The sequence below is a fragment of the Symphalangus syndactylus genome, chromosome 18, assembly GCF_028878055.3.
Source record: "Symphalangus syndactylus isolate Jambi chromosome 18, NHGRI_mSymSyn1-v2.1_pri, whole genome shotgun sequence".
NCBI classification, from domain to species: Eukaryota; Metazoa; Chordata; class Mammalia; order Primates; family Hylobatidae; genus Symphalangus; species Symphalangus syndactylus.
In genome coordinates this window covers 43,952,406-43,977,898 of record NC_072440.2, presented here as the reverse complement: position 1 = coordinate 43,977,898, position 25,493 = coordinate 43,952,406, and the positions used below count along the sequence as shown (strand labels likewise).

General features: G+C 38.1%; 2 protein-coding genes across 7 annotated transcripts in view; both read left to right on the top strand.

Annotated features, from left to right (window-relative positions):
• The window catches only part of DDX4 (DEAD-box helicase 4), an 81,759-nt gene extending 60,940 nt beyond the window's left edge, over nt 1–20,819 (top strand). For 5 of the 6 annotated variants that reach the window (XM_055251660.2, XM_055251661.2, XM_055251658.2 and 2 more), the window contains 5 exons: nt 2,238–2,383; nt 17,515–17,614; nt 18,946–19,216; nt 19,358–19,468; nt 20,506–20,819. In XM_055251660.2, coding sequence (XP_055107635.2) covers nt 2,238–2,383; nt 17,515–17,614; nt 18,946–19,216; nt 19,358–19,468; nt 20,506–20,583 — 706 coding nt within the window. In that variant the 3' untranslated portion in view covers nt 20,584–20,819. The remainder of the gene's footprint in view (nt 1–2,237; nt 2,384–17,514; nt 17,615–18,945; nt 19,217–19,357; nt 19,469–20,505) is intronic. The other variant, XM_055251663.2, reaches the window with a different exon arrangement.
• A 4,331-nt stretch (nt 20,820–25,150) lies between these two features.
• IL31RA (interleukin 31 receptor A) overlaps nt 25,151–25,493 on the top strand; it is a 111,512-nt gene continuing 111,169 nt past the window's right edge. The window contains exons 1-2 of the mRNA XM_063622643.1: nt 25,151–25,243; nt 25,422–25,489. The gene's annotated coding sequence lies outside the window, so the exon portion shown is untranslated. The remainder of the gene's footprint in view (nt 25,244–25,421; nt 25,490–25,493) is intronic.

The window sequence follows — 25,493 nt, the reverse complement described above, 5'->3', positions numbered from 1 at the left end:
TTCTGCCTGCGTTGTTGTAGCTGCGCCGGTAGCCAACTGGATGGTGTCCACCCACATTGAGGGTGGGCCGCCTTCTCTCTCTCTACCAACTGAAATGTCAGTCTCCTCTGGTAGCACCCTCAGAGATACATCCAGAAACAATGTTTCACCGGCCATCTAGGCATCCCTCGATATAATCAAGTTGACACCAAATATTAACCATTACAGTAGTAATCTCTAAAATATTTCATATCTGTTAGCTTCTCTATTTCCCACCTTAATTTAGATCCTTATCAATTTTGCCCTGCTCACTGGAAGTGGCTTTTTAACCTGTCTCCCTGCTTCTAGTGTCATTTCTGCATTAGTGGCAATGCCAAAATAAAGTCTGATTCTTTTAGACATTTGTTTAAAATAAACCTTCCCATATCTTTCCATCTTCATAGACTGATTTTTAAACTCTTTAACACGTGACAATCTCAGGCTCACCTGCTACTTTCTTACTTGGAGTCGTGTGTTTCTAGTCTACTAGAGCTATTTCCTCTTGGCTGAGAAAGCTGAATTTTACTTTCCTCATTATTTGTGCTTGTTTCTTCTTTCCTTCTGCTTAGAATGCCTTTCCACAATCATTAGTGTTCCACATTCTTGCCTGCTGCTTCCCTAGATCAAGCTTCAAACTTGAAGACTTCTTTTTTTTTTTTTTTTTTTTTTTGGAGACAAGGTCTCACTCTTCTCGCCCAGGCTGGAGTTCAGAGGCACAATCATGATTCACTGCCACCTTGGCCTCCCCGGCTCAAGCGATCCTAGGCCCACCTCGGCCTCCTGGGTAGCTGGAACTACAGGTGTGCGCATACGCATCTGGCTAATTTTTTATTTTTTGTAGAGATGGGGTTTCACCATGTTGGCCAGAATGGTCTCAAACTCCTGGGCTCAAGTGATCCACACGCCTTGGCCTTCCAAAGTGCTAGGGTTATAGTTATGAGCCACTGTGCCCCGCCTCAAATTTGAGGATTTTTCTAAATAGACATCATTTCAGCCATTTCCTGCCAGTGTATCTTGTGAAAGAAACTGTTTAAGTCACTTTGTACATTTCTTGGAACATAGTGTTCAGTAAACATTAACTATTCTAACACTAAATTGTAATTTTTTAAAATATATCTTTCCTACTTGATGTGAGGATTTCATAGGCTAACACCATCATGTTCATCTTTGTACTCTCAGTACCTTGTACACATGACACAAAACACTCAGTAGTTTTAGTGAATGAAAAGGGTGATGGATAATCATCTGAAGAATTTCAGATGATTTCAAGATTTGTGCCTGGGTGAGAGAGTAACTCTAAAAGAAGGCATAAAAAAAGCTTTTCTTTTATGATAAGAGATCAAGTAAGGAGAAAGAAGAAGCAGTGATTTATTAAGATTCTGGATATGCTGAATTTGAGCTATTTTCATGAAGGAGTCAGCTGGTAAAAAGGGACTGCTACATAGGAGGGAGAGGCATTGAAGAGAGATTTGGGCCTCCCCGTTTATCCCTAAAAACTCAGCTTTCTCATTAGCAACTTTGTCCACTCCCCCATGTTTCTATGTGATCTAAGGCAAGACTTCTCAGTTGCATGCTGATGGTGGGTTAACTGTGTGTCAAGATATTGATACCCTTAACCTTTGGGGCAGGCACACCTATCCTGATTCCGCTATGTCCCTGGGCCTTTCATCTGTCTCACTTGTTTTGCCCAGTTGTGCTATGCAAATACTACTTTCTATGTGTGTCATGACAGAGAGAGCACTGACCTAAGATCTGGTTTGCTTGAAATCATTCATTTGAAGTAGAGTAATTTAATAGGTAATATTTTCAGAAAACAACTAATAATAGCATACATAAAAGCAATGAGAGGAGAACAGAATTTGTGTCTTAGGCTTACATTTCAGGTTTTACTAAAAAATAATTCCTGCTTATTGCAGTTTCTTTTAGTTCATGCTTTTTTTTTAAGTGTTATACACGTATTTTTTATAGTTTTGTGTGGATAGCAAATCCACCTGTAATTACCATATCCATACTTTGACAAACTTTTTCTCTAGTAGTTATGTATTTTGCAAAATCCTAATATTTTATAGTGATCTTTCAAAATAGTACTTGGGTGATATAAGTAACCTTAACCATCTTATAGCTGTTAATATTGAGATAACACCTACAGGAATTCAGTGGATATTATGGATACTGATGGAGAGGAGGATAAGTTAAAGAATAATCTTTTGTTTTTCAAGGTTGGCTGCAGAGTTTTTAAAGTCGAATTATCTGTTTGTTGCTGTTGGACAAGTGGGTGGAGCATGTAGAGATGTTCAGCAGACCGTTCTCCAAGTTGGCCAGTTCTCAAAAAGAGAAAAGCTTGTTGAAATTCTACGAAACATAGGTATCTTATGTTGATACATTTTTTGTCATGATTTTGATTTTTTTAATGAATAATTTTTAAAAATCACTAAAGAATTGTTTGGTCTGACTTTTAATAAGTTTGTTTTAAGTCTCTCTCCCTCTAAAGCTCTTTTATAAAAAATTTTATGATTCAGTTTTCTGGGTAAATTATATAAAAATACGGTCCTTTCTCCACCATTAAGTTTGAAAATCAGAAGGATTTGAGACTTCATTTTAACTATTCCACCAGAAGTATATCTATTTTTTGTTTTAGGAAACTAGAAAGGCTTAGTAGTGACACATATTTACATCACACTATTACTCCATCAAAAGCAGATTATTTTTCTGTTTCTGGTTCCTAGTTCTTGCTTCCTAAGGCTTTGCAAATTCATAGATGTGAATAATTTTTTAGCTAAAAGGGGCTTAAGATCTAGTTCTCTTCCTTCACAATATCTTTGGGAAATTTTTTTTCTCCTCTACTCCCCGAATCAATTTTTATTTTTATTAGTTTTTTGGAGACAAGGTCTCACTTTGTTGATCGGCCTGAAATAATTGTGTAGTCATAGCTCACGGCATCAAACTCCTGGCCTCAAGCGATTCTCCCACCTCAGCTTACCAAGTAGCTAGGACTATAGGCATGTGCCACCATGCCTAGCTAATTCTATTATTTTTTGTAGAGATAGGGGTCTCACTATTGACCAGGCTGGCCTTGAACTGTTGGCCTCGATCCTCCCACCTTGTCCTTCCAAAGTGCTGAGGTTACAGCCACGAGCCACTGTACTCACTCCAATTTTACTTTTTATTATTTTTATTGTTTTGAGACGGGACCTTGCTTTATTGCCAAGGCTGGAGTGCAGTAGCATGACCACGGCTCACTGCAGCCTCAAGCTCCCAGGCTCAAGCAGTTCTCCCACGTCAGTCTCCTGAGTAGTCAGAACTACAGGCATGCACCACCATGCCCTGCCAGTTTTTTAGTTTTTGTAGAGATGAGGTTTTTACCATGTTGCCCAGGCTGATCTTGAACTCTCAAGTGATCCACTCACATTGGCCTCCCAAAGTGCTGGGATTACAGGTGTAAGTCACCATTCCTGGCCCAATTTTTATTTTTGAAGTCATTTTTTTTAGTTTGGTTGTTTAGCCTTATTTTGAGACTGGAAACAAAAATTTTAAATATATTCATTTTAATACCTTCTCATTACCTCATAGGCTAGGTCTACTTATATGTTACACTTTCCCCACCCATACCCTCCATTTTAGTACTTGCGTTTCAGCTTGAATGTCAGTGTTGAGATGGAGGAACACGAAGGTGGCTCATGAGCTAATTTCCAATAATAAGCAAAAAGAAAAAACGGAAAGGTGACTTAAAAAGCACTTACAGGCTTCTAGTCTTTAGTTTGTGCTGAGTTTTAGAAAAAGTTTTAAAAACCAAATACTCATCTTGAGTTTGAGAAATTTTATTGGTTGGCTTCATCAGATGTTTCATAATATACACTAATAGCATATAAAAATAATAATAGCTATGGGCCACATACCGTTCTAATTATTGCACATTTGTTAGCTCATTTAATTCCCAAAACCACCTTATGAAGTAGATTTTGTCATTATCCCCATTTTAGGGATGAAGAAACAAATACAGAGAGGTCAAATAACTTGTCCACCATAAGTTGATGCTGCTAATGCAGAACAGATGAGCACTATATGGTTTTGCTGAAGTTAGAACATATTTCTAATATAGTCACCTTAAGTTTTTTTTTTTTTTTTTTTTTTTGAGATGGAGTCTTGCTCTGTCACCCAGGCTGGAGTGCAGTGGCACAATCTTGGCTCACTGCAACCTCCGACTCCGGGGTTCACGCCATTCTCCTGCCTCAGCCTCCCAAGTAGCTGGGACTAGAGGCACGTGCCACCACACCGGGCTAATTTTTTTGTGTTTTTAGTAGAGACAGGGCTTCACCATGTTAGCCAGGATGGTCTTGATCTCCTGACCTTGTGATCTGCCCGCCTTGGCCTCCCAAAGTGCTGGGATTACAGGCATGAACCACTGTGCCCGGCCAAGATTTTTTTTGTATATGAGCTTGTGGGATAAAGTTTATTTTGCAAGTAATCCAAAAGGAGAGAGTTTTTCAGAAGAGCTGGTTTGCCCTTGAGAAAAGGTCAATGTATTATTTATGAGCACTATTGATATACTTCTGTATTATTTAAGCTGTGAAATATTTGTTTGGTTTAGTGTTCATAGTTGATACCTTTTTAACTTTGCATGTAATATCCATCCAGTATATCCTCAAATTATACAAATTTTGTCCATATAATTTTGGTTTAGTGTTCATAGTTGATACCTTTTTAACTTTGCATGTAATATCCATCCAGTATATCCTCAAATTATACAAATTTTGTCCATATAATTGATCTCCTTTTCTACTCTTTCACTTAATTATGCTATTTTTTTCCTTTTGCCTTTAAATATATAGGTTTATTTCGGAGTAGTATAGCCAAACTGCCTTTTTCATAATTTTAATTTTAAGTCAATAGAGATCAAAGAGTTTATTGAGCTCTTTAGTTACCAAAGGAACCAGTAGGATGTTACAGCTAGTCAAAAGGAGAATTTAAAAAATACATGTATATTTAGGCCAAGCTTGTCCAACCCACAGCTCAGAGGCCACATGCAGCCCAGGATAGCTTTGAATGTGGCTCAACGCAAATTCGTAACCTTTCTTAAAATATGATGAGGTTTTTTCGTTTTTTTGTTTGTTTTTTTGCGATTAAAAAAACATTTTTTTAAAGCTCATCAGCTATCAGTAGCGTTACCGTATTTTATGTGTGGCCCAAGACAATTCCCCTAATGTGGCCCAAGGAAGCCAAAAGATTGGACACCCCTGGTTTAGGCAATTAGAAATGCTAAAATTGATTTAGAGATAGGTGTAAAACTGGTCATTATTCAAATGCAATAATCAATTACATTTCAGGGGAAAACTTTATTTGCATTTTTACTGAGAATCATTGGCATTGCTATCAATTGCAACAGTTATGAAAAAGAATATAGAAGGCACAAAGAGTGTGCTAGACAGTAATCTTTTTTGCTTACTTCAAATTCTTCCATAATTTTTTCTGACAGCCTGTATCTACCTCATGATCATAATAATCTCAGAGATAGTCTTGATGACAAGAAGTTTGGTCTTATGTTTGGCTTGCTTATTGGCATGGGTGCAGCAAGATTGTTCATTAACAATAAATAAGCCTCCTTCAGTTTGCCGAACAGTATTGACTTTTACTAAAGTCACAAAATTAACTTTTGTCTGGAAGTTTTCATAAGGAATGTCAGATTGAACTTTAAAAATCCTTTATTATTTGCTGTCTAAGGGATAGGAAACTAAGTCTCAGAAACTCTCTCTTCTAGGTTTCACCTGCAGTACCTATAAATTGGAGTGAATCTCACTCTACTAAAGGTCCCCCATATTTCCTGTGGTTCCTGTCCTGTCAGGAAGTGTATGACCTTCCTTAAAATCTCCAAGGCTGGGCCATGTAAGCCAAGCACCAGGTCAGCTTATATGGGAGGTCTTTGTAGGCATTGGTTCCATAAGGAAAGCCAACCTTCGTTCCTTTAAAAAAAAGTATCTGGTCCTACCTATCATGCCGCTTTCAAATATGAAATCCAGGTGAGATGTTAGTTGCACAGGTAACTTGTCCACTTATATCTTGGTTAAAGGAGGCAGACAGATTCTTATTTAACTGTTGCAGATAACTACCATGAAAAGTAAGGAGACTGAGTTAAGAAATCTGAATTTGGGTTGGGATGGGGTGTCAGTGAGATGCGAGATCAGATATGATTTTAGAATGTTTGATTTTAGTTTACAAAAGCAGAGTCTACTAAAATGTGTAGATGACAGCTAGGTTAAGAGGAAAAAAGGCTTCTTCACATATCCAGAAAATAGAATATTAAAATAATATTAACAGTATTGCAAACAAATGACCACAGAGATATTTTCTCCATAAGCTCATTCAATCCTTATGTAGTTCTTATTTCATTGTATATGTTAGGGATCAGCTTGCATGATTCTTTCTGTTTCTAGAAGGACTAGTCCTGGAAATCTCACTCAGTCCAGTGATAGGGTCTAAAAGTTGGCAAAGCAGTCAACTTTAGAACCTTCTACCCAAGACTCTATTCTTTGAAGTATTAATAGTTCTTCACAAGGCTTGGGGTCTGTCCTTTAGGACATAGACTCTGATCTATAGCTTACAGCACAGCCTTTGGGCAAGCATCTAAAGAAAACAAAAGCTATCTGAAGATGACAGATTTAATGATCATGGTAAATTTGTTACCGGTAATTGTTACATATCAAGGGTCTGAGGAAGATTCATGATAAGAATAATGCTACTGATACATTTTTTTCTATGACATGCAAAATAAAGGTAATAAAGCCATTCAAAAAATTCTAGGCAAAAAATCTTACTAAGCTTATTTTCTTTTTTTTTTTTTTTTTACAATAAACCCTTTTTTTATTATATACTTTAAGTTCTAGGATACATGTGCACAACGTGCAGGTTTGTTACATATGTATCCATGTGCCATGTTGTTTTGCTGCACCCATTAACTCGTCATTAGGTATATCTCCTAATGCTGACCCTCCCCCCTCCCCCCACCCCACAACAGTCCCCGGAGTGTGATGTTCCCCTTCCTGTGTCCAAGTGTTCTCATTGTTCAATTCCCATCTATGAGTGAGAACATGCAGTGTTTGGTTTTTTGTCCTTGCGATAGTTTGCGGAGAATGATGGTTTCCAGCTTCATCCATGTCCCTACAAAGGACATGAACTCATCATTTTTTATGGCTGCATAGTATTCCATGGTGTGTATGTGCCACATTTTCTTAATCCAGTCTATCACCGATGGACATTTGGGTTGGTTCCAACTCTTTGCTATTGTGAATAGTGCCACAATAAACATCCGTGTGCATGTGTCTTTATAGCATGATGATTTATAATCCTTTGGGTACATACACAGTAATGGGATGGCTGGGTCAAATGGTATTTCTAGTTCTAGATCCTTGAGGAATCTCCACACTGACTTCCACAATGGTTGAACTAGTTTACATTCCCACCAACAGTGTAAAAGTGTTCCTATTTCTCCACATCCTCTCCAGCACCTGTTGTTTCCTGACTTTTTAATGATGGCCATTCTAACTGGTGTGAGATGGTATCTCATTGTGGTTTTGATTTGCATTTCTCTGATGGCCAGTGATGATGAGCATTTTTTCATGTGTTTTTTGGCTGCATAAATGTCTTCTTTTGAGAAGTGTCTGTTCACATCCTTCACCCGCTTGTTGATGGTGTTGTTTTTTTCTTGTAAATTTGTTTGAGTTCATTGTAGATTCTGGATATTAGCCCTTTGTCAGATGAGTAGATTGCAAAAATTTTCTCCCATTCTGTAGGTTGCCTCTTCACTCTGATGGTACTTTCTTTTGCCATACAGAAGCTCATTAATTAGATCCCATTTGTCAGTTTTGGCTTTTGTTGCCATTGCTTTTGGTGTTTTAGACATGAAGTCCTTGCCCATGTCTATGTCCTGAATGGTATTGCCTTGTTTTTCTTCTAGGGTTTTTATGGTTTAGGTCTAACATGTAAGTCTTTAATCCATCTTGAATTAATTTTTATATAAGGTGTAAGGAAGGGATCCAGTTTCAGCTTTCTACATATGGCTAGCCAGTTTTCCCTGCACCATTTATTAAATAGGGAATCATTTCCCCATTTCTTGTTTTTGTCAGGTTTGTCAAAGATCAGATGGTTGTAGATATGCAGCATTATTTCTGAGGGCTCTGTTCTGTTCCGTTGGTCTATATCTCTGTTTTGGTACCAGCAACAGGCTGTTTTGGTTACTGTAGCCTTGTAGTATAGTTTGAAGTCAGGTAGCCTGATGCCTCCAGCTTTGTTCTTTTGGCTTAGGATTGACTTGGCGATGCGGGCTCTTTTTTGGTTCCATATGAACTTTAAAGTAGTTTTTTCCAGTTCTGTGAAGAAAGTCATTGGTAGCTTGATGGGTACGGCACTGAATCTATAAATTACCTTGGGCAGTATGGCCATTTTCACGATATTGATTCTTCCTACCCATGAGCATGGAATGTTGTTCCACTTGTTTGTATCCTCTTTTATTTCATTGAGCAGTGGTTTGTAGTTCTCCTTGAAGAGGTCCTTCACATCCCTTGTAAGTTGGATTCCTAGGTATTTTATTCTCTTTGAAGCAATTGTGAATGGGAGTTCACTCAGGATTTGGCAGTCTGTTTGTCTGTTATTGGTGTATAAGAATGCTTGTGATTTTTGCACGTTGATTTTGTATCCTGAGACTTTGCTGAAGTTGCCTATCAGCTTAAGGAGATTTTGGGCTGAGACGATGGGGTTTTCTAGATATACAATCATGTCATCTGCAAACAGGGACAATTTGACTTCCTCTTTTCCTAATTGAATACCCTTTATTTCCTTCTCCTGCCTGATTGCCCTGGCCAGAACTTCCAGCACTATGTGGAATAGGAGTGGTGAGAGAGGGCATCCCTGTCTTGTGCCAGTTTTCAATGGGTATGCTTCCAGTTTTTGCCCATTCAGTATGATATTGGCTGTGGGTTTGTCATAGATAGCTCTTATTATTTTGAGATACATCCCATCAATACCTAATTTATTGAGAGTTTTTAGCATGAAGGTTGTTGAATTTTGTCAAAGGCCTTTTCTGCATCTATTGAGATAATCATGTGGTTTTTGTCTTTGGTTCTGTTTATATGCTAGATTATGTTTATTGATTTTCATATGTTGAACCAGCCTTGCATCCCAGGAATGAAGCCCACTTGATCATGGTGGATAAGCTTTTTGATGTGCTGCTGGATTTGGTTTGCCAGTATTTTATTGAGGATTTTTGCATGGATGTTCATCAGGGATATTGGTCTAAAATTCTCTTTTTTGGTTGTGTCTCTGCCAGGCTTTGGTATCAGGATGATGCTGGCCTCATAAAATGAGTTAGGGAGGATTCCCTCTTTTTCTATTAATTGGAATAGTTTCAGAAGGAATGGTACCAGCTCCTCCTTGTACCTCTGGTAGAATTCGGCTGTGAATCCATCTGGTCCTGGACTTTTTTTGGTTGGCAAGCTATTATTGCCTCAATTTCAGAGCCTGTTACTGGTCTATTCAGAGATTCAACTTCTTCCTCGTTTAGTCTTGGGAGGGTGTATGTGTCCAGGAATTTATCCATTTCTTCTAGATTTTCTAGTTTGTTTTCATAGAGGTGTTTATAGTATTCTCTGATGGTAGTTTGTATTTCTGTGGGATCGGCGGTGATATCCCCTTTATCATTTTTTATTGCATCTATTTGATTCTTCTCTCTTTTCTTCTTTGTCAGTCTTGCTAGCAGTCTATCAGTTTTGTTGATCTTTTCAAAAAACCAGCTCCTGGATTCATTGATTTTTTGAAGGGTTTTTTTGTGTCTCTTATTTCCTTCAGTTCTGCTCTGATCTTAGTTATTTCTTGCTTTCTGCTAGCTTTTGAATGTGTTTGCTCTTGCTTCTCTAGTTCTTTTAATTGTGATGTTAGGGTGTCAATTTCAGATCTTTCCTGCTTTCTCTTGTGGGTATGTAGTGCTATAAATTTCCCTCTATACACTGCTTCGAATGTGTCGCAGAAATTCTGGTATGTTGTGTCTTTGTTCTCATCGGTTTCAAAGAACATCTTTATTTCTGCCTTCATTTCGTTATATACCCAGTATTCATTCAGGAGCAGGTTGTTCAGTTTCCATGTAGTTGAGCGGTTTTGAGTGAGTTTCTTAATCCTGAGTTCTAGTTTGATTGCGCTATGGTCTGAGAGCCAGTTTGTTATAATTTCTGTTCTTTTACATTTGCTGAGGAGAACTTTACTTCCAACTATGTGGTCAATTTTGGAATAAGTGTGAGGTGGTGCTGAGAAGACTGTATATTCTGCTGATTTGGGGTGGAGAGTTCTATAGATCTCTATTAGGTCTGCTTGGTGCAGAGCTGAGTTCAATTCCTGGATATCCTTGTTAACTTTCTCGCTCATTGATCTGTCTAATGTTGACAGTGGGGTGTTAAAGGCTCCCATTATTATTGTGTGAGAGTCTAAGTCTCTTTGTAGGTCTCCAAGGACTTGCTTTATGAATCTGGGTGCTCCTGTATTGGGTGCATATATATTTAGGATAGTTAGCTCTTCTTGTTGTGTTGATCCCTTTACCATTGTGTAATGGCCTTCTTTGTCTCGTTTGATCTTTGTTGGTTTAAAGTCTGTTTTATGCGAGACTAGGATTGCAACCCCTGCCTTTTTTTGTTTTCCATTTGCTTGGTAGATCTTCCTCCATCCCTTTATTTTGAGCCTATGTGTGTCTCTGCATGTGAGATGGGTCTCCTGAATACAGCACACTGATGGGTCTTGACTCTTTATCCAATTTGCCAGTCTGTGTCTTTTAATTGGAGCATTTAGCCCATTTACATTTAAGGTTAATATTATGTGTGAATTTGATCCTGTCATTGTGATGTTAGCTGGTTATTTTGCTTGTTAGTTGATGCAGTTTCTTCCTAGCCTCTATGGTCTTTACAATTTCGCATGTTCTTGCAGTGGCTGGTACCAGTTATTCCTTTCCATGTTTAGTGCTTACTTCAGGAGCTCTCATAGGGCAGGCCTGGTGGTGAGAAAATCTCTCAGCATTTGCTTGTCTGTAAAGTATTTTATTTCTCTGTCATTTATGAAGCTTAGTTTGGCTGGATATGAAATTCTGGGTTGCAAATTCTTTAAGAATGTTGAATATTGGCCCCCACTCTCTTCTGGCTTGTAGAGTTTCTGCTGAGAGATCAGCTGTTAGTCTGATGGGCTTCCCTTTGTGGGTAACCCAACCTTTCTCTCTGGCTGCCCTTAACATTTATTCCTTCATTTCAACTTTGGTGAATCTGACAATTATGTGTCTTGGAGTTGCTCTTCTTGAGGAGTATCTTTGTGGCGTTCTGTGTATTTCCTGAATCTGAATGTTGGCCTGCCTTGCTATATTGGGGAAGTTCTCCTGGATGATATCCTGCAGAGTGTTTTCCAACTTGGTTCCATTCTCCCCGTCACTTTCAGGTACACCAATCAGACGTAGATTTGGTCTTTTCATATAGTCCCATATTTCTTGGAGGCTTTGTTGGTTTCTTTTTATCCTTTTTTTCTCTAAACTTCTCACTTCATTTCATTCATTGCATCTTCCATCACTGATACCCTTTCTTCCAATTGATTGAATCGGCTACTGAGGCTTGTGCATTCGTCACATAGTTCTTGTGCCTTGGTTTTCAGCTCCATCAGGTCCTTTAAGGACTTCTCTGCATCGGTTATTCTAGTTAGCCATTTGTCTAATTTTTTTTCAAGGTTTTTAACTTCTTTGCCATGGGTTCGAACTTCTTCCTTTACCTCGGAGTAGTTTGATCGTCTGGAGCCTTCTTCTCTCAACTTGTCAAAGTCATTCTCCATCCAGCTTTGTTCCGTTGCTGGTGAGGAGCTGCATTCCTTTGGACAAGGAGAGGCACTCTGATTTTTAGAGTTTCCAGTATTTCTGCTCTGTTTTTTCCCCATCTTTGTGGTTTTATCTACCTTTGGTCTTTGATGATGGTGACGTTCAGATGGGGTTTTGGTGTGGATGTCCTTTCTGTTTGTTAGTTTTCCTTCTAACAGTCAGGACCCTCAGCTGCAGGTCTATTGGAGTTTGCTGGAGGTCCACTCCAGACCTTGTTTGCCTCAGTATCAGCAGCGGAGGCTGCATAACAGCAGGTACTGGTGAACAGCAGATATTGCTGCCTGATCGTTCCTCTGGAAGTTTTGTCTCAGAGGAGTACCCAGCTGTGTGAGGTGTCAGTCTGCCCCTGCTGGGGGTGCCTCCCAGTTAGGCTCCTCGGGGGTCAGGGACCCACTTGAGGAGGCAGTCTGTCTGTTCTCAGATGTCCTGCTGTGTGCTGGGAGAACCACTACTCTCTTCAAGGCTGTCAGACAGGGACATTTAAATCTGCAGAGGATTCTGCTGCCTTTTGTTTGGCTGTGCCCTGCCCCCAGAGTTGGAGTCTACAGAGGCAGGCAGGCCTCCTTGAGCTGCGGTGGGCTCCACCCAGTTCGAGCTTCCCGGCGGCTTTGTTTACCTACTCAAGCCTTGGCAATGGTGGGCGCCCCTCCCCCAGCCTCGCTGCCACCTTGCAGTTTGGCCTCAGACTGCTGTGCTAGCAATGAGCGAGGCTCCGTGGGCATAGGACCCTCTGAGCCAGGCGCAGGATATAATCTCCTGGTGTGCCCTTTGCTAAGACCGTTGGAAAAGTGCAGTATTTGGGTGGGAGTGACCCGATTTTCCAGGTGCCATCTGTCACCCTTTCTTTGACTAGGATAGGGAATTCCCTGACCCCTTGCACTTCCCAGGTGAGGTGATGCCTGGCCCTGCTTTGGCTCACGCTCAGTGCGCTGCACCCACTGTCCTGCACCCACTTTCCAACACTCCCCAGTGAGATGAACCTGGTACCTCAGTTGGAAATGCAGAAATCACCCGTCTTCTGCATCGCTCATGCTGGGAGCTGTAGACTGGAGCTGTTCCTATTCGGCCATCTTGGCTCCACCCCTGATTAGGCTTATTTTCAAAGAAGAAACCTGATTTATGAAGATGGGCAGATACAATTTTTCATATCAAGAATATAAAGTAAATAGATTTAGTAGTATAATTATGAAAATTGTTTTTACTTCGCAGACCTCTTTAGAGGATCTTGGAGACTCTGGGAAAGACATACTTTGTCATAAAGTGTCAGTTTGTTCCAGAAAAATGAAAAAGTACAGTGAAAGACAAAATGGGAGTTGAGTTCACCTGTAGGTGTAGAATAGGGTCCAGACATTTATGTTTTTACAGAATGCCATGTGTAAGTCTGATGTACATCTCTAGTGAAGAACCACGGAAGAAGATGCTAGATTCAAGTGAGGAAAGAAGTAAGGTTATAGACGTTTTAAAAAGTGAAATTATGACTGGCAACCCTGTACTATTGCATCAGGCAGCATACCTTCAGGACTTTGATAAATATAGGGAAACTCTATAGAATTACTTTATAGAATTTTGAGCAGTGTTTCTCCTGAGGGTAAAAATATACTTTGGATGGTGAGAGAATGTACAAATCATGAGGGGCTCCCATAAAGCATACACACACACACACGCACACACACAAAATAGAGGCCGAGTATCCCTTATCCAAAATGTTTGAGGCCAGAAGTGCTTCAGATTTTTTTTTTTCTTTTTTTAGAGACAGAGTTTTGCTCTTGTCACCCAGGCTAGAGTGTGACTGCGTGATCTTGGCTCACTGCAGCCTCCACCTCCTGGGTTCAAGCAATTCTCCTGCCTCAGCCTCCCCAGTACCTGGGATTTCAGGCGCCTGCCACCACGCCTGGCTAATTTTTGTATTTTTAGTAGAGATGGGGTTTCACCACGTTGGCCAGGCTGGTCTAGAACTCTGACCTCAGGTGATCTGTCCACCTTGACCTCCCAAAGTGCTGGAATTACAGGTGTGAGCCACCACGCCCGGCCATGTTTCAGATTTTTTTAAATTAACTTTTGGAATATTTGCAGTATGTTTATCACTTGATTATCCCTAATCCAAAACTCTGAAATGCTCCAGTGAGCATTTCCTTTGAGCATCATGTCAGTACTCAGAGTTTGGGATTTTGGATTTTCAAATTAGGAATGCTCAACCTGTGTGAACATTTTGCCTATTCTCTTTAATCTTGGAAGTGTAGTCTTTTCTGGTTTGACAACTCTTACCATACAACTCTTAAATAGTAATACATTTAAAAAAATAATAATTTCTAGAATCCCTTCCTTTATAAAGTGAAATAATAAACCTTTGTGCTTTTCCTGGGGCTCTCTCTGAGAAATCTCAAAAGTTTTCTAGGTGAATTTCTTCTTCTAAATTTATAATTTGATCTTAAAAAGACAAAAGGAATTGTCAGAGGAGAGTTGAATATTTGATTAGTGTAGGATTCATGGGTATCAGAAAAACTATTTGGTTATCAATTTAATTGAGGTGACAAAACATTTAGAAGTAAACATAGAAATTAACATGGTTGTAAATAACCACAGCTCTTTCATAAATAGGGAACCTTTTCTTTTTTAGTCTTTTTTTCTTCTTTTTTTCCCTTCTTTAGTCTTTTTTATTTTTTTTTTTAACAGACCTAATAAAAGAATCTCTGCTGTCTAGGCTCATTACAAGGAAGGTAAAGAATAACTTTTTATCCAGTGTAATGGCTCTGAGGAAAAAAAACTCATATTATAAGTGAAAGCATTAAACAGTAAATTAAGAAAGTAATTCCATCCAAACTGAGTGACCTTTGCTAGAATATTAACATCTTTTATAGCTCATTTTTTTATTTTTTTTTTTTTGTGACGGAGTCTCGCTGTTTCACCCAGGCTGGAGTGCAGTGGCGCGATCTTGGCTCACTGCAAGCTCCGCCTCCCGGGTTCACGCCATTCTCCTGCCTCAGCCTCTCCGAGTAGCTGGGACTACAGGCGCCTACCACCACGCCCGGCTAATTTTTTGTATTTTTAGTAGAGACGGGGTTTCACCATGGTCTCGATCTCCTGACCTCGTGATCCGCCCGCCTCGGCCTCCCAAAGTGCTGGGATTAGAAGCGTGAGCCACCGCGCCTGGCCTTGTAGCTTATTTTGACCCAAGTGTTTTAAATCAAAGCAGATAAAATTCAGTTTCCAAGTTTTATCTTTCACGGTGCTTTTTCAATGTTCTGGAACAAACTGACATTTTAGGACAAAATGTGTCTCCTCCAGGTTCTCTAAGATCCCCTAATGGGGTCTGCAAGGTAAAAATAATTTTCATAATTATACTAAGAATTATTTATTTTAATATGCAAATATTGTTCAGATAATTAAAGATTATCTTGGTGTTAATTTTTAATATGGTAAATATCAAAACACACAAGAAAAACTCCAGGATTGTCAGTGTTTTATGAGTTTAAAGGTAACACAGACCAAAATGTTTGAAAGCCACTAAACTACTTTTTTTCCTTGGAACAAAAGCAATTACAGTTTTTATTTCTGTCACTGTTATTCTTAGTGTAGTTGCAACCACTTATGTTAATTATATCTTTTCATCATAGTAACTTCTGTTTCATAAAGGAAATTGGCAGCAGGGAGATGGGAAACTGGGAGATGTCATACACAAACATTGTCTACTGTTTTCAGTTACCTGAAGATTTTGGAAATTATCTTCAAGATGATATTTTTCAAAACATAAATACTATTGAATAAATGACTAAATTTAGTTGAACACAGATTTCCATTTTCATACTCTTAAACATCGTGGAGGAATAATACTAGCTGATTTGGCTAGTAAACCTCTATACATTAGGAAAAACAAACCCAAGTAGAATAAGTGTGTTAAACTTAACACTGATAATAGGGAAAAGGTGTTTTTTTTTTTTAAACTAAAGGTATTAGTCTCATTTACCAAAGATTTCACTTAATTATGTGAACTTGGATTCTTAAAATGTTTCTGATTCTTGTAATAAGTTTTTTCAAAAGTTTAATATAGTTTAAAGTATATTTTTCAAAAGTTTAAAGTATTAGAAGTTCAATTTCTTTACTTTCTGAGATTTTAGGAATATTTACCTCGATAACATTTCTCTTTTATTCATCTTTATAAACAAATTTGAATAGAATTCCTTTAAGAGACTTTGTAATTTAATGTGTTAATACTTCTGTAGGGGCCGGGTGCGGTGGCTCATGCCTGTAATCCCAGCACTTTGGGAGGCCGAGGCGGGCAGATCGGCAGATCACGAGGTTAGGAGATCGAGACCATCCTGGCTAATATGGTGAAACCCCGTCTCTACTAAAAATACAAAAAAAAATTAGCTGGGCATGGTGGCAGGCGCCTGTAGTCCCAGCTACTCAGGAGGCTGAGGCAGGAGAATGGCGTCAACCCGGGAGGCGGAGGTTGCAGTGAGCCGAGATTGTGCCACCGCACTCCAGCCTGGGCAACAGAATGAGACTCCGTCTCAAAAAAAAAAAAAAAAAAAAAAAAAAAAAACACGCATTTCTCAGAGGCTCAGACTTGTCTTTCACTCTTCCTTAAGCAGCTCTTTTCCTAGATACATGCACAGTTCACTATCTTTATATCTTTACTAAGATACCATCTAATTGGGGTATCTAAAGTAGGCCTGTCTAATAAACCTATCTTAAAGTATCTAAAGTAATCATCTCTGGACCCTTTATCTTGCTAATTTTTTCCTTTTTAGGACTAAGTGCATAATATTTATTTGCCTCCCCATAGTGAAAGCAGGGGCTTTTATTTCTGTATTTCCAACAGAAACGTGACAGGCATCTAGTAGGCACTAAATATTCGCTGAATAAATGAATGAAGCGAGCTGACAGAGAAATGGGGAGACTGACTATGAATAGTAATACATTTTTATATGCTTTAAAGCCATAAATTATCTTTCTTCTCCAACATTTTATAGGGAAATTCCCTGTGTGGGAAAATCTCTGGCCCATGCTTGAATTTCTACTGGTTAAATATTTTAAGGAGTAAATATTCCTTAACAAGTTAAGACCCTGGGATAAGGTTGTCATTTAATTTTTTAATGTGTAAAATATTTTGGGAATGAAGGGATTTGAATTAGAGATAATGTTTGGAACACTGATTTATAGAGTTAAGCAGCCCCAGGTCAGATGCCACTATTGTAAACACCTCGGGCAACCATGGGAGAATGAAAGATTGGATTATCTTGAGAGGTGGACAGCAAAAAGCATTTATAGAGCGAGGGAAATGGAGGGGAGGAAAGGACTGAGACAATTTTATGCTACTAAGAGTTGGCAGGCAGATATGATTTACCCTTCCCTAAGGTTCTACTTCTTGTGTTGGCCTGGGAGGAGGAAGGACAAGCTAATTTTTTAAATCCCTAAACTAGGAAAACAGTCCTTGTGTCTTTGACATCCATTCTGGAATTAGAGTCCCTCTTAAGTACCAGGCTTGGCAGTGGTGCTGATAATAAATACAGTGGTGGACAAAGTTTCATATTCAAGCACTGCCTCCTACCCCTGCTTTATTTTTCATTTCCTGATTTTGAAGTTTGAATATTAATAATTTCATTGTCTTGTAGGGGATGAAAGAACTATGGTCTTTGTTGAAACAAAGAAAAAAGCAGATTTTATTGCAACTTTTCTTTGTCAAGAAAAAATATCAACTACAAGTATTCATGGGTGAGTAGATGAGTATAATTTCCTATTAGGGGAATGACTTCTATTTGGTATTTAAGAAACATCAGTTTATATAACTAATATGATATAATCCTAGGATTGGGATTCAGAATTTTCTCAGATCTAAACTGTTATTCTCCTTTATATGAGGAAAAGGGTAATACCCAGGAGTACTAAACTATTATTTTTCGTCTTCATTCTTAGTTTTTAGAACTAAGTGGTTGTGGTGGGTAAGATAAAGGTCTGCCTTAGATAGCCTCAAAACAAGGAGTGGAAAATTCTCAAGAGATCTCACTTAAGGATCTGTGGCCCCTTATCAAGTTTTCCTTTGCTAAATCTAATCTTTCTTAGACCTTTTTAAAATTGGAGTGCTATAAAATGTCATATTAATACAGTTTTATTGGCACTTTATTAGTAGATCCTAAAATATCACATAGTATATAGTGTTCTGAAATTATATTTTAAAAATATATTTTAAGCAAGCATTCTGATCAAGTAGTTGTATATTTTATGTCAAGACTATAAAGCATAGAGATTATAATAGGATTTGATTTTTGTCAGACTTGAGTTTGTAGTCTGTCTCTACATATTAGCTGTTACTTTACCTCATTTGCAAATGGGGATAATTTTTGTAACTCAAAGTATTATAATGAGGATTAAATAAAATGGTAGCTTGGAAGGAATTAGTATAGTACCTGGTATGTAAGAAGTGAACATTAAATTAGCCGGGCGTGGTGGCGGGCGCCTGTAGTCCCAGCTACTCGGAGAGGCTGAGGCAGGAGAATGGCGTGAACCCGGGGGGCGGAGCTTGCAGTGAGCTGAGATTGCGCCACTGCACTCCTGCCTGGGTGACAGAGCGAGACTCCGTCTCAAAAAAAAAAAAAAAAAAAAAAAAAAAGAAGTGAACATTAATGTTAAATGCTGCCATTCTTTTTTTTTTTTTTTTCCGAGACGGAGTCTTGCCCAGTCGTCTAGGCTGGAGTGCAATGGCATGATCTCGGCTCACCTCTGTTTCCCGGGTTCAAGTGATTCTCCTACCTCAGCCTCCCGAGTAGCTGGGATTACAGGTGCACGCCACCACGCCCAGCTAATTTTTTGTATCTTTAATAGAGATGGGGTTTCACCATGTTGGCCAGACTGGTCTCGATCTCCTCACCTTGTGATCCACCTGCTTCAGCCTCCCAAAGTGCTGGGGTTGCAGGTGTGAGCCACTGCGCCCAGCCTAATGCTGCTATTCTTACTATTATTAAAAAGAAATTTCTATGTTGAACTTTAATGATTCACTTTAATGATTTTAAGAGTGGTTCTAATAACATGCTTTCTTTTCTTTCAAGTGATCGGGAACAGAGAGAGCGGGAGCAAGCTCTTGGAGATTTTCGCTGTGGAAAGTGCCCAGTTCTTGTTGCTACTTCAGTAGCTGCCAGAGGACTGGATATTGAAAATGTGCAACATGTTATCAATTTTGATCTTCCTTCTACCATTGATGAGTATGTTCATCGAATTGGGCGTACTGGTCGTTGTGGGAATACTGGCAGAGCGATTTCCTTTTTTGATCTTGAATCGGATAACCAGTTAGCACAGCCTCTAGTAAAAGTATTGACAGATGTAAGTTAAACTTTTATAATGGAATGGATAGTTTTCTTATTTTGTTGTTGAAAGTAGACATTTTATGCATATGTATGTAACAAGTAAACTTTTCCAATCTTTAAGACTTTACGTTGCATATGAAGTCAATTTTTTTTAAAGGCTCAACAGGATGTTCCTGCATGGTTGGAAGAAATTGCCTTTAGTACCTACATTCCTGGCTTCAGTGGTAGTACAAGAGGAAGCGTGTTTGCATCAGTTGATACTAGAAAGGTTAGTAGAAAGGAAAACTTGAGAACTTGTCTTCTAGTTACTCTTTGTAAATTTTGTGCTTAATATTGTGAAGTAACTATAATATTTAATAATCAAGCCATTGTTTTCATGCCTGGAAGGTAGCTACTTTATTATTTCATTAACATTTTAGGTATATACATATTTTTGGTTTTAAAGGTCAGGAATTAACTTTGAGATTTATGCCTAAACAGTCTCCTTTCTCAGATTTTAAATTTTAATTTGGAATCTTTTAAACTTCTGATGGAATTATTTAATTTTTGAATTCTGACAACATTAATATAAAATACAGGACCTGTTGGAGTTACAAGTCTTTTATTTTCTCTCTTTTTTTTTTTTTTTTTTTTTTTTTGAGATAGTGTCTGGCTCTGTTGTCCAGGCTGGAGTGCAGTGGCTTGATCTTGGCTCACTGCAACCTCTGCGTCCCAGGTTCAAGCAATTCTCGTGCCTCAGCCTCCAGTGTATCTGGGATTACAGGCATGTGCCACCATTCTCAGCTGTTTTTTTTTTTTTTTTTTTGTATTTTTAATAGAGACAGGGTTTCACCATGTTGGCCAGGCTGGTCTCAAACTCCTGGCCTCAAGTGATCCACCTGCTTCAGCATCCCAGAGTGCTAAGATTACAGGCATGAGCCACTGCGCCCAGCCACGAGGCTACAAGTCTTTTCTGGTATGTCAGGTTTTTATAGGCTGAACACCACCTTTATACAGAAACAATAAGCATGTTAATTAAATATTTATGCTGATTCATTGAGTGTAGTGCATTAAGTTTTCCCCACTTGTCAAAACTATTGACTTAAAAAATATTTTTTTTGAAACATTTTGTGCAATTTAGATTTCCTCGTTTGACAGGAGCCTTTTTTCAGGTGAATCAGATTTAGTGAGAATAAAGTTCTTTGATTATTTGGGGAAGACATAGTAGATACTTTGAGTCGTTGCTCTCAGTCTGAGTGATGTAACTTTAAAGCTGTCATAAAATTAAATGTTTGTTTCTTTTTTTTTTTTTTAAATAATTACCAGGGCAAGAGCACTTTGAACACAGCTGGGTTTTCTTCTTCACAAGCTCCCAATCCAGTAGATGATGAGTCATGGGATTAAAGCCAAAACATTCTTCAAGTCTGTGGTTTTGATGCAGAGAAGAAAATAGTTTTGATTTTTGAGTTTTAACAGAAGTATAAAACTTGACATTCTTATAGCTCCTGTCCTTGTATTCTCACTCCTACACTTAAAAAAAAAATCCTTACTGACTAGTTATGTGAGATGCTAAAACTTACAACATTGCAGTTACTGATACAAACGGTGTTAACTGGAAATATTAAAGCATTCTAAATGTCTTTCTTATTTCTGGTATATTCTTCGGGGGCTTAGACATGTTTAATGTTTAAATGCCAAGTCTTACTGTAGTGTTTATTGATCTTATAAAACAAGCAAATAGGATATAGTACACCTTTGGTTAAAAATTACTGGGTCTCATTTTTACTTGAGTCTTTAAAACAGTAGTGTGTCACTATAATGTGATAATCTTTAAGAAAAAGTAGAATACTTAAGCCTTTCAAAGTGATTTTGATTTTTAGATCATCAGATGTATGATGAAAATGGTTAAATGTTTGTGATGGGAGCTCTGTACTCAATGGCATAACAATGTTTGTTTTTATAATATACAATCTTTCCTTGAAATAAAGGATGAAACACTTTTCCCTTAAGTTTTCCATCAGCACTTTAAATTTTTCTTTGTTGCATATCCTAGCCCAAACTCCTATATTTTTGAAACTGTATTTTTGTGTCTTGTGTAACCAGTGCAGTGAACAAAGTCTTACATAAATGAAATATTAATGTATAATATACATTACTGCACAGCTGTGGCAATGAAAATGAATCTTAGGACTCAAACCCATTTATCAACAAAAAACAATGCTGCTTACTCTTTCCATAAGTTTTTGATTCGTATTTTAAGATTGATGAAAGAACCCTGTCTTTCTTCATTTTCCATTATATATCTTGTACTTACTATGCCTAGAATATATGAAGTTCTTTTTTTTTTTTTTTTTTTTGAGACAGAGTCTTGCTCTTGTTGCTAAGGCTGGAGTGTAATGGTGTGATCTTGGCTCACTGCAACCTTCGCCTCCCGGGTTCAAGCAGTTCTCCTGCCTCAGCCTCTCCCGAGTAGCTGGGATTACAGAGACGTGCCACAATGCCCAGCTAATTTTTAGTAGAGACAGCTTTCACTATGTTGGCCAGCCTGGTCTTGAACTCCTGACCTCGTGATCCGCCTGCCTCCACCTCTCAAAGTGCTGGGATTACACGCGTGAGCCACCGCGCCTGGCCCAAAGTTATTAATTAATTGTTAAATGAACGAACCCAAATATTTAAGACCCAGTGAGGTGTAAATACTGGGGAGACAAAAATGATTGCTATTAAGTGTTACTGTTCACCCAAACAATCCAAAGTGACATGTCCCTGATGTATATCTTGTTATAGGAATTTAGTTAATTAATGAGGCATCGCATATGAAAAAGGAAGGCATATCAACAGATAGTGTTAGGATAACTGGGTAGATGCCTACCTCATGCCATATTCAAAATTAACTTCACGTGAATTATAAAATATTAAAGCTAATAGTTAAATATTAACCCTTTGAAGGGTTGACTTTAAGCTAAGGAACAGAAATCAAAAAGGAAACAACAGATTTGATCACTTAAGGAAGGATTAGTTGCCTACATAAAAACTAGTGAAAAGTAGACAAGAAAAAATATTACTGTGACCACTGTGGTTATCAATGTTCTTTATATGTAGATATACTAATAGAAGAATACAAAGAACATAGAAACTCAAAAAGGGCACCAGCATGGCACATGTATACATATGTAACAAACCTGCACATTGTGCACATGTACCCTAGAACTTCAAGTATAATAATAAAAAGAAAAAATGTTGACAATAAGAAAAAAACTCAAAAAGGAAAGTTCAATTAATAAAAATATGGGACATATTTCGCTTTTATTCTGTTATCTCACTTCTGGGAAAGGCTAAATGAATGAAGGTGTTTGGATTGTTAATTGTAATATCTGTATGTCTTAATTTTCTAGTTTCGTTTAGGAAGAGTATAGGCCAGTCTTGTCTCATTTTTTTCATTGCTTTTTTTTTTAACAGATTGCTCCTACTGAACTGATTCCTTTTAAGCTTTTGCTTGATTTGTCAGATTACCATAGTAGCGTTACTGAATCAAATATAAAAAAGGAAAGGAAATGTATCATACATCTACCACCATTACAGATGAACTGTAAATGTCCCTATGTTTAATTACTCTCTTCATTTCTAGGTATAGGTTTGAATCATCTCTTTAAAAATTATCAATGTAACATGCATAAATTAGAAAAGAAAATGCCATAGAAGCATTTGTAATAGAAAGCAATATTCTTCTGCCCCTCCCCTTCCAAATTGCCATTCCACATCCAACAATCAACTATTATTAACAATTTCCGTGCACTGCCATCATATACAGGTTGAGAATCCCTCATCTGAAGTGCTCGGGACCAGAAATATTTCAGATGTCAGATTTTTTTTTGGATTTTGGAATATTTGCATAATATATAATGAGAGATCTTGGAGATGGGACCCAAGCCTAAACATGAAATTCATTTGTTTCATTATACCTCATATACAACTTGAAGATAATTTTTGATATTTTAAGTAATTTTGTGCATGAAACAAAGTTTGTGTACCTTGAGCCGTCTGTAAACTAAGGTGTCACTATCTCAGTCACCCATGTGGACAATCTGTGGCATCACGTTGGTGCTCAAGGTTTCAGGTTTAGGAGCATCTGGGATTTTAAATTTTTGGATTAGGGATGCTCAACCTGTATTTTTATCTCACCAACCAGACGTCTATTGACTTTGATACATAAAGATTTAACTCACATCTGTGACTCGCCTTAGAAGTATACTTTGTGAGATGATTTTAAAGGCACCTTTTCCTTTCCTCTATTTATTTGTATGTCATAACATCTGTAAACTGCACATTTACATTTCCTAAGTTAACATTTGCATTTTCTATAACCATAAAGTCTCCCTTATATACACAGATTCTAAAATTGAAAATCAAAAGCAAGTGTTTATATAAATATTGTTCACTGGATGGGCCAATTCACACAGTCTTGATTGCCTCACCTTTACTATCTTCCTAATTTTATGACTTCTGTGTCCGCAGGGAGAATGGGAAGTGTTAGGGTCAAATGAAAACTGCTCAAAGCCATTCCACATACCAGTTTGCTTTGAATTTGGATCACACACTTTTTGAGCAATTTGTTTACCCTGTTTGTAGTGTTTTTTTGTTTTGCGGGAGACAAATCATGCCTTTTTCATATTACCTTCCCAGGTTCGATGTTAATTTTCTTAAAAGATCCCAAAAGATATTGGTCGTCTTCACTTTTATGATGAATGGGACTTTTAATTTTGTGTGATACTCAGGGTGCTTTGCAAATTGTCTTTTTTTCTCTTGGTCCCTAGGAGTGTCTTTTGTATTTGATAATTTTTCTCAAATTTTCTCTGTTCTCTATTTTTGGAGCTTCTATTAGATTCTAGAACTGAATTCTCTATTGTATCTTTCCTGTGTTTTTCATCTTTTATATTCTAGTATATATTTTTTACTTTCAACCCTTTTATTAGCAATTGTTTTTAATTCTCCAGAGTTCGCTTGCTCTATATATGTTTAAATGTTGCTTAATAATAGTGAATTTTCTGTTTTACTAGTACTTTTTAAATTCCTGGAATTTAACCTAAGAAATCATGTCTTATGTTGATCATTTGTTTTTCTGCTGCTTGGTGTCAGATATCTTAACCCTTGATCATTTTATAAGTTGTATGTCCACATGCTCCTCGATTTACAATGAAATTACATCCCGATAAACCCACTGTAAGTTGAAGATACCAGTAAGCCAAAAATACATTAAATACACCTAAACCTGCTGAACATCATAGCTTAGCCTAACCTGCCTTAAACGTGCTAACAACACTTACATTAGCCTAAAGTTGGGCAAATTCATCTATTTCATAATGTGTTGAATATCTCATCTAATTTATTGAATACTGTACTGAAAGTGAAAAACTGGTTGTATAGGGGCACTCACCATTAACGTACACAGCTGAAAGCACACTGGGCCGAAGAATGTTTGAAACATCTAAAATTGCTGGATGACAGGGATGCCACGGTGACAGGGCAATCAATTTCTCTTTTGGCGAGGCTCGAGAATAAGCACTTGGGCATCCACACAGAACGCTGTAGAGTTTGGATGGTTTACCCTCGTGGTCTCGTGGCTGGCTAAAAGCTGCCTCTGGCTGCTGCTGCCCAGCATCACAGTCTCCATCCACCACATACTGCTAGTCTGGGAAAAGAGCAAAATTCACAGTACGATTTCTGCTGAATGCATATCGCTTTTACACCATCATAAAGTCAAAAAGTCATGTAAGTTTAACCGCTGTAATGGTCCGTTTGGTATATTTAATGCAACTCAGGATCAGCTTTCATCAGATTCTGCAAGCTCTTCCATTTTTGTACTTTTCCCCTCAGCCCTTAGAATCTAGTGCCCTTTTTCTAATTATTTCAAGGTCTGCTCTCAAGAGAAGGCAGAAATTGAGATGTGACTGATAATTATGGCTTAACTTTTCTTCCTTGAATTCTTTGCATTTTAATAGGAGTGAAAGACTGTGGCCCTAGCTAAAAGGAAGCTCAGAATGTGGAATCGCAAACACCAGCTACATATGTGAGAGTTTGGGAATAATGGTGATGTAGTGGGGAAGGAACGTCAGGGGTACCTGATTTCACACAGGATGGATAACCTACCTATTCCACCAGTCCCTGGGATCTTGGGGGTGGAGTAGATACGTCTTTTCCGATTTCATTGTTTGCACTTACAACGTTTTCCCCTATTTATTTACTAGAGACAGGATCTTGCTGTATTGGCCAGGCTGATCTCGAACTTCTGGCCTCCCAAAGTGCTGGATTACAGGTAC